This window comes from Eimeria acervulina, genomic scaffold (assembly GCF_000499425.1).
Source record: "Eimeria acervulina Houghton genomic scaffold, Eah_scaff947, whole genome shotgun sequence".
NCBI lineage: Eukaryota > Apicomplexa > Conoidasida > Eucoccidiorida > Eimeriidae > Eimeria > Eimeria acervulina.
This window is the reverse complement of record NW_013547059.1, coordinates 1-12,805: the sequence shown is the minus strand read 5'-3', so window position 1 is coordinate 12,805 and position 12,805 is coordinate 1. Positions and strand designations below refer to the sequence as shown.

General features: G+C 44.9%; 4 protein-coding genes across 4 annotated transcripts; 1 reads left to right on the top strand and 3 right to left on the bottom strand.

Moving 5' to 3' along the window:
• Positions 1 to 511: 511 nt before the first annotated feature.
• EAH_00052700 (hypothetical protein, conserved) lies at positions 512 to 4,122 on the bottom strand (the record flags this gene model as incomplete). The annotated part of the gene is made up of 5 exons (XM_013391123.1): positions 512 to 735; positions 1,169 to 1,289; positions 1,540 to 1,851; positions 2,863 to 3,299; positions 3,600 to 4,122. The coding sequence occupies 5 exons, from the start codon at positions 4,120 to 4,122 to the stop codon at positions 512 to 514; spliced, it is 1,617 nt and encodes a 538-aa protein (XP_013246577.1).
• A 1,692-nt stretch (positions 4,123 to 5,814) lies between these two features.
• On the top strand, positions 5,815 to 8,212 carry EAH_00052690 (Protein kinase domain-containing protein , related; the record flags this gene model as incomplete). Its single annotated transcript, XM_013391122.1, has 3 exons — positions 5,815 to 6,882; positions 7,180 to 7,353; positions 7,415 to 8,212. 3 exons carry the CDS (start codon positions 5,815 to 5,817, stop codon positions 8,210 to 8,212), a joined length of 2,040 nt encoding a protein of 679 aa, XP_013246576.1.
• Positions 8,213 to 8,245: 33 nt separating this feature from the next.
• Positions 8,246 to 10,165, bottom strand: EAH_00052680 (hypothetical protein, conserved; the record flags this gene model as incomplete). Its single annotated transcript, XM_013391121.1, has 1 exon — positions 8,246 to 10,165. One exon carries the CDS (start codon positions 10,163 to 10,165, stop codon positions 8,246 to 8,248), a length of 1,920 nt encoding a protein of 639 aa, XP_013246575.1.
• A 1,817-nt stretch (positions 10,166 to 11,982) lies between these two features.
• On the bottom strand, positions 11,983 to 12,725 carry EAH_00052670 (40S ribosomal protein S21, putative; the record flags this gene model as incomplete). Its single annotated transcript, XM_013391120.1, has 2 exons — positions 11,983 to 12,117; positions 12,611 to 12,725. Coding segments are annotated over 2 exons (250 nt in total), but the record flags the coding sequence as incomplete, so codon positions are not given.
• Between the last annotated feature and the right edge of the window lie 80 nt (positions 12,726 to 12,805).

Below are 12,805 nucleotides of genomic sequence, written 5' to 3'. Positions count from 1 at the left end.
TATATATATATATATATATATATGTTGAAAGTAAGGACAAGCAAATAACTGTTTCTTATTATACGGTGGGCTTCTTTTGCAGCGCTTTCTGCTGCTTGTTCGCTTGTTGTTAGTGTGTTGTATAACTCGAGTAATTATTTGTTTTTATTTTATTTTTCTTATGAAGTCTTTTCTTCCTTTCTTCTTCATCGCTAATTAGCAAAGAAGAAATAAAGAAGTAGAGGAATGAATTTCCTCTGCGTTATTCTCACGAAGAGACAAACACAGAAATATAATACGCAATATACAAATGAGACTAAAACTGCGTATTAGAGAATAGCAGCAGCAGCAGTAGGAACTGCAGCAGCAGCAGCAGCAACCGCCGCAGCAGCTGGTGCTGCGGCTGATTATGCTGCACTAGGAGGGGGTTTGAGAGATAGAGTATGGCTATGTGCATAAGAGAATGTGTGAATTATTATACTGAATTGAATACTGCAGTTTGTTTAATTCTTTCTCTTAGCAAGCCTTTAGGTTAGCCCCAGAAGGCCTGAGGAGCAGTAATAAATGCGTTTGTGGCAATGCTCGGTCTAAGGGTTTGTCCTCTTGTAGCTTTTCCTTCTTGTCTTGCTGCTCCGTACTTCCATCTCTTGAGCATTTCACTAAACTCTTTCGCCTCTTCTTCGCTAAACAAAGACGCATACTCCCCCAACACCTTCCGAGTCAACAGCCGCTCTTCACACGGATACTTCACAGGCTCTGCAGCAGACGCACACCCATATTATATATATGTATATATATGTTTGCTTGTTTTTTGTTTTGTTTATATATATATACATATATTTATACATACTTATAGGTATACATAATATATATACATAGGAAGGGAGAGGCACAGAAGGATATGTTTATGTATATATACATATATATTAAATATATATATATATATACATGTAGATATTGATATAGATTCACAGATGTAGATATATAGCTACCGATATACAGATTAAAATACAGATATATAACGGAAGATGAGAGTCTATAGCTGGGTAAACAACTCAACAAGATGGATGATAAGGTGCAAGGAAACAATAAATAGTAAACAATGAAATATAAGCATTATATTTGTGTAATAATATGTGTTTATAGATATTTATCAAGTAATAAATGAACAGGAGATGCATCGCCATACCTGGAGGATATTTATTTCTTATTTCTTGTGCGGTGCCCTCCGCCACAAGCCGCTTCTGCACGCGGCTCTTGAGACGTGAAGCAAGAAGAGCAGAGAAGTAAGGCCTGAATCTGTCTCGGTGCTGCAAGCAGAAGAAGAAGAATCAAAACAAAGTGAAGTAAACAGAGGGCAAAGAGAGAGAAGGAGAGTTGTTCTAAGACAGATGATGAAAAACAGCATCAACAAACACTTAATAATCACCAAAAAAAGAGCAAGCTGTAATGATAGGAAACAAAATAAAACAAAGTGAATCGAAGTTGAGGGCTTGGTGCAGTTCTTTGGGGTGTACATGCATACAGCTAGTCGATGAAAAGGGATTTATATTGGCTTACTTCCATGAGGACGTAGAGGAGATCTTCCCATTTAAATACATCAGCAGGGGCAGCGAATAGCTGTCCGAAGTTAATGATGAATTTAAACAAGAAGACGCTGTCTAGAGCGAAAGCCATATGCAAATAAAATTGCTGTACTTCTCTGCAAGGTCTCCAGATACTAACATCGTCTTCAGCGAAAAAAGAAACAAAGTCGCTAAATAAAGACATCACATTCCCCAAAAACAAACAAAGTTCAAAACCTGGTAATTGATAATTCACCAAAAATTGCACCATTCGACGACCGTCTGCAGGGTGTAAAGGATCAAACACCTGCAATGACAACGCAAAACAATGTATAAACATATATATATATATATATATATTTGTATATCTACGTAGATTTATCTCTCTCTCTCTCTGTATATATATATATATATAAATCATTGGAATCAAATAAATACGACTTGGAGCAAATAAATGCAACATGAAAGAAGTGCATGCAAAGTGAAGCGAATAGATTAGAATGGATTAGCATTCAACAGGTATAACAATGTACGTGAATATCTACTGAAACAAAAAAAAACGTTTATACGAGTAATACTCTACAAGCACGGGTTTAAACGCTTTAAACAAATATGTTCAACTCGGAAGAAGTACAAACAACTTTTTGTACATACAACGGTAGACAAATACACCTGGAAGCAAATACACCCTTAATTAAATGCATGAATTGAGTTGTGTAAATGTGTCTAAGAGCTTTTATTGTATAAGCGGGTCTTCATTTGGCCCGAATAAACGAATAATAGTTTGATATATATTAATAGGCATATTATTACGTACTAGAACCACTAAACTATTCCATGGTGCACGCATATGAATATACATACAAATATATATATAATGTGTAATATACAATTGTTAAGCAAACAGTAATAGATGCGTACGTATGAATATATATAATATAACGCTTTGATGCTCTCTTATTCACAAAGAAAGCACAGCAAAAACCCTACTTCATTCTTCTCTTCATACGACTCACAAAACATCGATTTCACTCTGTCTCTCTCTAAACCAACCCGTACAAACAAACTTCTTGACGCCCCATGGATATGCATATTATATAATGTAATAAAATATAACGATGATAATATACATAACATATCATAGTAACGAATAGTATAGCATAGTAATACCCTAAAGTAATAAAATATACAGAATAATAGATTATAATACACGATGGTACGCTCTAATATATCATACAAAAACGGAATACAACAAAAGAAATATAATAAGAAAAGGAAACATAAGAAAGATAATAGGAAAAGAATTTAATCTTCGTACCTGTCCATTAGGTCCTTGTGGGTACAGTTTAAAAGCTCTATGCATAAGTGCAGTATAGAGGAAGGGGTATGTGATTTTGCTTTGTAAGAGTTCTGTCTGTACAGCTGCCTCCGTAGCTTTGATCCGGAGGAGGTGGCAGCTGCCTAGACGCTTCATAACGAGTATAAGAGACCGCAGCTTCTGCAGCAGACGCTTCATTCGAGCTCGCATTGTTTCGCAGATAGGGCCCCCGCACAAGTCTTCTACTAAAACCAGCACCTCCCGCTGCAGCATTTTGTTTTCAAGTTGTATTTGAGCCAACGCAGCGCGGCTGCCTCGCTGCAGCAGCGCCTCATCCCCTTCTGTTTCACAAGGATAGAAATACTGCTGAGGTAAAGAGGGGGGCGGAACTGCTGCTAGCGCCCCAGAAGGAAGAGGGAAAGCAGCTGCCCCTGCTTCTGCAACAAAAGACAACACGCACTGAGTCGTATTGCTGCTGCTACCTGTGGTCAGGACAAGGCTGCTCAGTGCAGCAGCTCAGTAATGGAGCAAGCATCAAATCAAATAAGAACCAAAACATTTGCATGCAGCTACGCAATCCCACGTAGGTACAGCTGATTAAGCAGACGTACTGAAACAGAAATTATTGAACAGCATCGAGCACAACTACACCGATACTTTTTTCAGGGGTCCTGGGTGATAATAGATCCATATTACTTGTGCAGATCTATACGAGGAGAGTTGGGGTGTATAGGCACCTTGGGAGTGGTCCAGTGGTCCTCTTGGCTGTCGGGCGCAGGGAAGGCCAGAGGCCTCAGGTGTCCATTCTTGAGGATATTGTGCAGGTACGTATTTATATTTAGGCGGCAGAGAGGGAACAGGGGGCTTGCTTCTAGCGTTGATTCTCATTTGTCTGGGCTGTTCATACATGGAAAGATATTCCTCGTTGTAGCGGATCCGCATGGGGTTTTTGCAGTTATAAGACTTTTGGTTTTCTCCCTCGCCGTCCCTCATACTGCGGTGCCTCTTGTGTGCACAGACGGCGCAGGAGCAGCAGCAGCCTCTGCCTAAAGCTGTACTGTCTATGGGAAAAGAAGTGCTGAAGCAAGACTGAAACAGCTCAACCGTCATCTGCATCGCCAACTCCATCACTGTCCGTCCTCCCCTGTCTCGAACAAACAAATTGTTCGTCTTCGGCAACTCCGCAAAGAAAGCCATGAAGTCCCCACGAGCCAGACATGTGTGCAGGAAGGGGTTTCCCCCGCCTCCAGGGCCATCCATTGCTGCGGCTTCAACTGTAGAGAAACCCTAGGTCTTCAGGCAGACATACAGAGAAACAGATGCATGCGCTGCAGCAGCACGGGAGAGAAACGCCAGATACTGCTGCTGCTGCTGCTGCTGCTGCTGCTGGCGAACCCCTTCAAGACAGAATCCACAACACACTTCTCCCCAGTACTTGCCAAGCTTGCTAAAAGAGAAACATAAGGAGCAGTTACATCCGCCACCGCTGCTCTCGAGCCTCCCCTGCAGAGGGAAGCCGTGGTTGGGGAGGGCTGGGGATGCGGCCACCGATCAGCTTCACTTTACCAACGTCCTTTCAACAACCTTCAGCAAGTGAACAGATACAATAAAAAGCAGTTTAGCACCGGTTGTTGACCAGTGGTGAAGAATGCGTGACCAGACCAGCGGAAAATCCACGTCGGGAGCAACTGGGGAAGATCCCGCTGGGCTTCAGCAAGATGAACACCTTGAAAGAGGCATGCAGAAGCCCAAGACCTTTATTTTCCAAACCGCATATCTGCTTTGCTTCGAAGTCCCTCCAGAGGAGCTCCTCCACACCGTCGTGGGTCTCGGCGAAGGGGCCAAGGGCAGCCGACTCACTGCCGTCGTCAAAACAAAAGGCTGGGGAAGTAAGGGAAAATTGGACCTTTCTTGCATAAATTTGGAAATCTCTTATTCATTGGTTACTGGTGTCTTTAGTTGATTCAGAAGCTGCTGTTTCGACCTTTTCAGAAGCTCTGGCCCCCACTCCGCTAGCCAGAAACCTGCCCCTTGCGCAGCTGTCAAAGCGAGGCAGATCTGCACGGACTGCCTTGTTGACAAGAATAAAAAGGCAATAAAGAAACAAATAAAACTGTTCATGGAAAGTTTTACACTTTGAAGTGCCGCAGGAACGACAGGGAACTTTACCAGCTCATTGCTCTGAATGCAACAAACGGGGAAGCGCACGCGTTACTACACTTATCATGCAAACAGGCTCAGGATTGTTGCACAGTTAGACTTTCATGTAAATATATATAAGACGGAAGTCACAGGTAACCTGAGGAATATTTATACTCAAGTAGCCATGCACGAGCTGAACAACGGGTCGGGCGATTCCGATTGGAGAGAGATCGCCCTGCGAAACGTCTCCATAATGCAACGAAAACAGTAGATTAACGCGTTTAAAGAGAAGAGCACACAATAATCTAGAAGATAGGCCATATCTTTTTGCTTTTTTCGGATGTTTCAATCATAGATGCTAACAGAGGTCTTTGGTGTAACGGGCTGTATGGACAGCTCTTCTGGTTGCTCGCTAAAGCGCCCAAAAATTGCTCTTCACAATACCTTCAAGTAGCAGCCCCAATTGTAGAAATTCACGTACTGCCATACTAAAGGCTCATGCGTTGATTGTTTTTACCCCGTTAATCTGTTTTTCGCGCAATCGCAATCCGCGCGACCCAGTTGTTCTTTTTTTTTCAATTGGAGCCGCTTTCCACGAAAAGCGGAAATCCGGCCTTCACAAGACTTCCGGTTCGCAGTCCCGAATCGCACCACTCAGCTATTCCGCGACCGTCCCGTTCATCCATCGTTTTCACTTCCGTATTAGGTGGAAACTAAAACACGACAACAGGAGTCGGGCGTTTCTTTCGTATGCGATCGTCGCAGTAGCGGATTCTGAATTTTTTTTTGCTCTTCCACAGACTTGTCAAGATGTTCGGCAGGTGGAAACTAGCGAATAGCTTCGCTAGAACAACTGCGGAGACGGTCTCTCCAGGAGCAGCTTTCAGCTCCGAAGAAAGCCGCCAACAGCGTGGGACAACGCCCGCATCGGAAAAGACATTTTTGCGGAAAGCTCATTATTTTTGCTTGATCCAGTCTAGCCCCTACCCCTCGACCTTTGTCTTCACAGAACCTGGAGACTATATTATCGGCTGTAACTGCACAAACAACTTGTCAGGCACTTTGGTGCCAGTTCCTCTCGGCCCCTATCCGGAGTACAGAGGCAACTGTGGCTATTTGCGCATCAAGGTCCGCGATAGAAACATTTCTGTGCGTCAAAACCCTCCTGTTACGGCGTCTCCGTTTCAAGGAAACGCCTGTGGGTCTTTCCACTTTTTCAAGGAGACGGGAAAGGGTTTCGAAGTGTTCACCCACTTGGACGCTGCCGAAAATTGCAAGTTCCGCATGATCCCCAAAAGTGGCATCAACGTGAACGGCAAACCGTTCGGCGCAGATGGCAATGCCGCTTGTTCTTTTTCTTTTCGTCGAATCCTTCTTGGAGTCGACCGTCCTAATCCAATTCGCCGCTGTGTCCCACCAGATACACCTGTGGAAACAGCTGGAAATTCCGTTCCTGCGGAGAGCACTCTTTTTACAGAGTACCAGCTGTCTGTTTTTCGTCGTTTCGAAGTTTTCCTGGACACACGGCTTGGAAAGGGAGGCAATGGAGAGGTCTTTCTTGCAATTGACAGAAGGCACGGAGGCCCTGTCGCCATTAAACGGGAACCCAAGGAAATGCTACGACATGAGTTTAGCCTCATCTGTGAAATCCGTCTGGAAGGGGCTCTGCTGACCTACAAGGCCCAAGATCCTCATCCTTCGAAGTTCCTTGGACTCATGGCGCATTCGGTTGCGCTGGAAGTGGGAAATTCGGCAGTTGCTGCTGCTGTCGCTCATCACAGTGCTGTCGGCGATTCTCACGACCATCTGGCACTTGAACTTGTCAACGGAGGAGAGTTAAGAAAGTTGCTCAAGGCAAAATACACCACAGGGATGCCGGTACGAATACGAAATGCAACAAACGTGCTTGCTATGACAACCGAAATCCCCTGATGTGTGCTTAGCTGGAGGTTGCCAGGGCTTACATTTATCAAATTGTTTGCTCCCTGGTGCTCATTCATTCAAAATGCGTTATTCACCGAGACCTCAAGACACAAAACATCCTCGTGCGGCACGGAGACTGCTTCCAAAACGACGAATTGAAAATAATAGATTTTGGCAACAGCACGTAAGTCAGCTGCCTACGTTGCCGTGCCTAGAGTAGGCCCTTGCAAGTTCTTTCTGCTGTACAGAAAGGTCAAGCCAGGACTCATCTTGACAAAAAACTACACAACCTGCTTTGCCTGCGCGCCGGAGCAGTTTATGCCCACCGGTAAAGGGTACAGTTACGGCGTGGATATCTGGGCTGTAGGGACAATATTCTTTGAGCTGCTCACTGGCGAGCGTCTATTCGAGTGCCTGAACATGAACGTGAGACCATTTTTTGTATTTGTTTCAGGCTGTGCATCACAATTCGTCGTACATCCTACAGGAAGCTTCTAGGCAAATACCTGCATTTAAAGAAAAAGATGTGACTGACCGTCTGCCCTTTCTGCGGCAGGACGCTATGAGCTTCCTGCTGAAGTGCTTGACCAAAGACCCGCAGAAAAGACCCACAGCTTTTCAACTACTTACAACCCCGTTCCTATTTCCTCTTCATATCTACCAAATCCGAAGGCGCGTCGAAACAACGGATATTTACAACGCGTATATGCAGGCCTTTGAGAAGGGATGGGGGAATCTATTGCCTATGGAAAGACTGTCCATGGCGGAAAAGCTCTTGTATGACAGCAATTCAAAGTCATTCTTTTCCGAGTACCCGGACTCGGAGGCCGTTAATGTGGTCCTACCCGTCTTTGAGTGTGTGCCGGACTTCCAATCGCAAGACCGCGCGATAAGGATCAACAATTGGATTCTTACCAGCGACGCATCGTTCTACTTAGCCCCACGGAAAGTCCACGGAAATTCAAATGGAGGCCAACTTGAGACACCAAACCAACCGATCCCTAGAAGCAGCTCAGTTACAAGCCTCACGTCAACTGGTAGTTCCCAAGACCTGGGAGAAAACTTCTCAAGCCCTGGCTTCATCAAGCTACTTCCCGACAGCCATTTCTATCACCACATTAATGACATCATGACGTGTGGGATGGGTGTCCCGCGGCGGGGTTCGACGTGTTCGACATCGATCGGAACTCCAATGCATGGGTCTCTAATGTGTGGCGGTGAAAATACCCAAACGGAAAGCGATGAGGCATATGAAACACTGGTCAACAGAATTGATTCATTGTAGATTTCAACACACTTACGTCAAACCTCCCTTCATTCAGTGCCCGCATCGCTTTACACGGGTGCTTCTTTCCTGCTGTAGCTTGGAGAGTAACCTTTGCTCTTCTTGCTGCAGCTCTAGGGCCCTGCCTCTAATAAGATGTCCACTGTTTTTCAACCACGCATCGTATGCCTTCACGTCGAATGTTGGATGTTTTTGTTGCTCTAGAAACTTGTCACTTTTCCACACATCCCTAAAGTAGCGTCCTCTATTAACAGGATCTGTTCGAGTTCGGCGTTCTGTTTCACGTAGGTGCCCCTGAGTAGAGGTTCGACTGCAATTCTTTGTTCGGCCATCGTTAGCGGGGCGTTTTGGGTCTCGCCAAGCTCGGCTGCTTTCTGCATTCAGAAGTTCCTGCGATGACTTGGGAAGTGCCGCTGCCATTTCATCGAGCATAACTTGTCGTTTAAGCAGTTCATCTCTCTCTAACTCCTGCACTCTCTGCAAATGTCTCAGTTGTCGTAGTTGCAGATCCCTGAATCGCATGCTTGTAGAAGGGTTTTCCCACGGCCTGCTGCAGGAGATGAAAAACCGGGGATTTGATTTAATGGCCTCCATCCGCATTGACTTGCGGTCGACGCCTTTAGCTCTCGGCGTTCCGTTGCCTCGACGGTGAAAAAGATTGGAGCTCCCACCCGCGCCCCAGCGCTCAACGTCGCCTGTGAGAGGAGAAGTGTCCCAGTCGTTTAAAGTGGGGTGTGCGCTGCAGGTGGTTTGCTGTGGGCAATTTTCCTTTTCAAGAGCGACGCAGTTTCTTCGGAGGCCTTGTTGTTGTTTTTGTTTACAGCGGCTCTGTGATGAGATGGGCCGCACTAAGGGGTCCTGTCGGGGTGTCGTCAGCTGTAATGGGTTGGGGGTTTGCAACGACACACCACCATCTTGAGGGCCTCTGAATCGAGAGCTGTTCCTTCCGCCTCCCTCCTCTAAGTGTGCAGCACTAACAAAGCATGTGGCCTCTTCCTGGTCGTGGTGAGGACCGGCGGGCCCCCCTTGTTGATGATGATAAAGATTCATTGGGTAATCTTCTTGCTGCTGCACATTGTAAAGCCCCACTGGAACCGGTTGTTGCTGCTGCTGCATCACGCCCTGCAGGTCTTCGCTCCAAGGTCCAACGACAGCATTTACGGGTTCAGGTAACAGCACAGCTTCGCCGTCTTGTGTATTTTCAACAAGTCGGTAGTGGTATTGGAAGTACTGCGGGTCCTGCAGCATTTTCTCCCCTGTTTGTCTGTCAGTCTGTAAGTATTCTTGAGCTACTGGGTCCCACACATAGTACTCGTACTCCACAGGCTCTTCGTCTTCTTCCTTTTCAGAAGGGGGGGGCAGCATGGCTGCCTGCTCATCGGCAGACGAAACGTTGGGGGCACTGACGGCCAGCTGTGCAACTTGAGAAACTCCAGAGTGGTGATGGTGATGGTGGTGGTGGTGATGGTGGTGGTGTTGCTGGTGCTGGTGCTGCTGCTGGCAGTGATGGTGACAAGGGCAGAACTCAACGGCTTCGCTTGTTTGCTGGTGTTGCTGCTGCTCGCAAGGAAGTGCATGGGAGGAGATCAAAGCGTCGAAGCCGTCAGTTTCTACCTCGTGTTGCTTAATTTCAGAGGCGTATTGATCCCCCTGTCCTTTGTAGCAGTAGATGCAGCAGCAGCTGCAACTGCAATGCACGTGGTGTGGTGCAGGCACCTCCTGTCCAGACAGTACAGGCCCCTCTGCATTGCTCATGCTGTACGCCTCAGCCCACAAATAGTCTTGCTGCTGCTGCAAGTGGTCGCCTTGTGCTAGGGCAGTGGCATGGGGGTAGCTGTCTTGCTGCTGCTGCTGCTGCAGGTTGTTGTTGCTGGTGTTGCTGCTAGCGGTACAGAGACCCAACAAGCCCCCGTGACAGGGATGCCTGCGAATCTCGCCTCCCTGAGAGGTCATTCTCGTTGAGAATTTGTATTGTTGTTGAATTCGATTGACACATGCAACAACTAATACATCAGACAGAGCTAGCCGGGGAAGGCGCCAGCAGACCTCCAGAGAGAAAGCGCGAAGAGGAAACTCCAGGAGAAGGAATCTCCATGAGAGTAAATTGTTTAATTCTCAAAGCACACGGGTGTATGTACGCTGCATATAATCAGAAATGAATGTTTCAAAGACGCAGCAGCAGTGAATTTTCTGCGTGCACGAGGAGGTGCTGCGGGGAAAGCAGGGGAACACGAGGTCAAGCATCCAGATATAGAGTTATTTATTCAAAAAATACAATTAAAAACTTCATTTCGCTGCAGCTGCTGTGGATTTCGATTGATTTCCTCTCTGCTTCCCTCTGCATGCAGCGTACGGCGGCACCTCAACACAGTTGTATTTGAAGTACCAAGAGCGCTGAAACCAACGGCCTCTGAACATCTCTTTTAGTTTTTTATTATAATTTAACTCAATTTAATTATAATTGTGCAATACTAGATGCTTTTGTTACCCTCCCTCTTCCCTCCAGATAGTCTCATCCAGTCAACCGCATGCGGCGCAGTGGTCCGTCGGCTGCAGGTGTTCAAACGGAAGCAGCTAAAAGAAGAAACCCTTTTTCTTTAACTAAATAAAAAGCATTAAATATGAAATGCTGGATGTGCCGATACTGCACAAGTGAAGGTCGTTTCTTAGAACCCAAACTCGTAGCGCATGGACTGTCTAATATTGGCTTTATTGATATAGCTAAACGCATGCAAATAAGCTGTTGAGGGCTCACTCAACAAATACCCGCAGTGTTTCTGCATGCGGCAAGAGGGGGCTTGCTTTTGTGTCTCAACAATGAGTTGCTGTGCAGTATTCCTGCAGCTGTAGCTGCAAAAAGATGTGCTGCTGAAACTCACGCAGAAAGCAATAGCTTCCTGCTGCCTTATCTACGCTCTATTATCTCCAAGTGCCCCCAAAGAGTCTCAAGAGTGGAGAGGGGTTCAAATATGCGTATTAGGAGTTCTTAACTCCTCTTCAAATCTAACTAAAGGTTCTTCATTCACTACTCTCCTTGCAGTCGTCAAACAAATAGAGAAGAAAAACACAACCAAAAATACATTCTGTTCTTCTAACGCCAAGCTACTCCTGCCTTCATCATTGGTAGACAGATTCAGATATGTATTAAATACTATTGAAGTTCAGAGACAAGCCTATCATTGGGAGAGAAGAGAGACAGAAATAAAACAAGTGAACTCAAAGAATAAATTAGGGATCATTCAAGCTGCTCTTCCACCTGGTATACACAGACATATTTGAATATCGTTCAGTATACCTCTAAGTATACTTCCAGCAACATAGATGTTCCATGCAGTTTCCTATATATCAGCGCAGTATTCTACACGGTGGAGACCTAATAAAACTCCCTTTTCGTAATAAATACCCTTTAAAGACATTCTCGTCTAATTGAAATTTCCCAAAACAACTAATATCAATTGTACACTAAGACAATTCGACAACTGAAACGACGAAGCAAACTCCTGCAGCAGCAGTCTCCGCATTTGTATAAATGTGTAAATATATATTTTTATTTACATTATATGTATATTTCGCTTCGAAACGGGAGTCAAGATGTACTGAATTAAATTGTTGCAGCGCAAAAGTTTGCTGTTCATGTTTTTGTCTCTGCTGCCGCTTCCAGGTCGGGTAGGAGGGTGTGAGTAACCTCCAGCCTTTCTGGAAGTATACTGATAATTAAATTGCATTAATTGCAATTAATAATTGCATTAATTACAATTAATTAACTTTATTTACTTCGAAAAGCTCAAGATCTTCTTCTCGTGCATCAAACGGTTCATGCACGCATCGCTTTCCCCACGCTGACGCACCGCACCACTCAACGCGACCGTTGTGTACTCCCCGGTGTATCTGCCGCTCTCGTCTACCTGTTTAAAACAAGCAAAACAGAGAAATAAGCGTTTGAATGATATTAGGATTGCGAATATTCTGTTAAACGTCAAACAGTGCGGGAAAAAACAACGAAAACCACAGCAAATTATGCGGTGAGATCCGCCTCTTGTCGCATATAACAGCCCAAATATACTAAACTTCGTGCAATACCTACTGAAATGTGCAGGATATGATATACACATATACAAATATATACACGTAAAAGTATGCAAGACAGCATCTATAATTAGTTTACAAACTCGATCATGAACATGAATGTGCAGAAGTATATGTGAGTTAAATTCAATATAATACAATCAACTCAAATGCATACAACATACACATACACACACATGTATGCATTCCTATATATACAATATTCTCAAACGAATATATATGTCTAACATAGACTCAGTCGAGTATAAACTGAGTCGAGGATCAAGGAGGATACAAGTTATATATATATATATATATATATATTATTCTCACCATCCCAATGTTGATTTGAACGGCCCCGTGTTCCTTCGCAGGGATCAGCCGCGAGGTGGCGGAGCATTTTCTTGGGACGTACAAATCAACAACACGGCCCTCGTCGTTCTCCATCCTGCGGAGAGAAAACAAATAAAAAACATCTAAATTAAAGAGAAGGTAAGGGGAGAGAAAGAAGATAAGCCATCCAACATA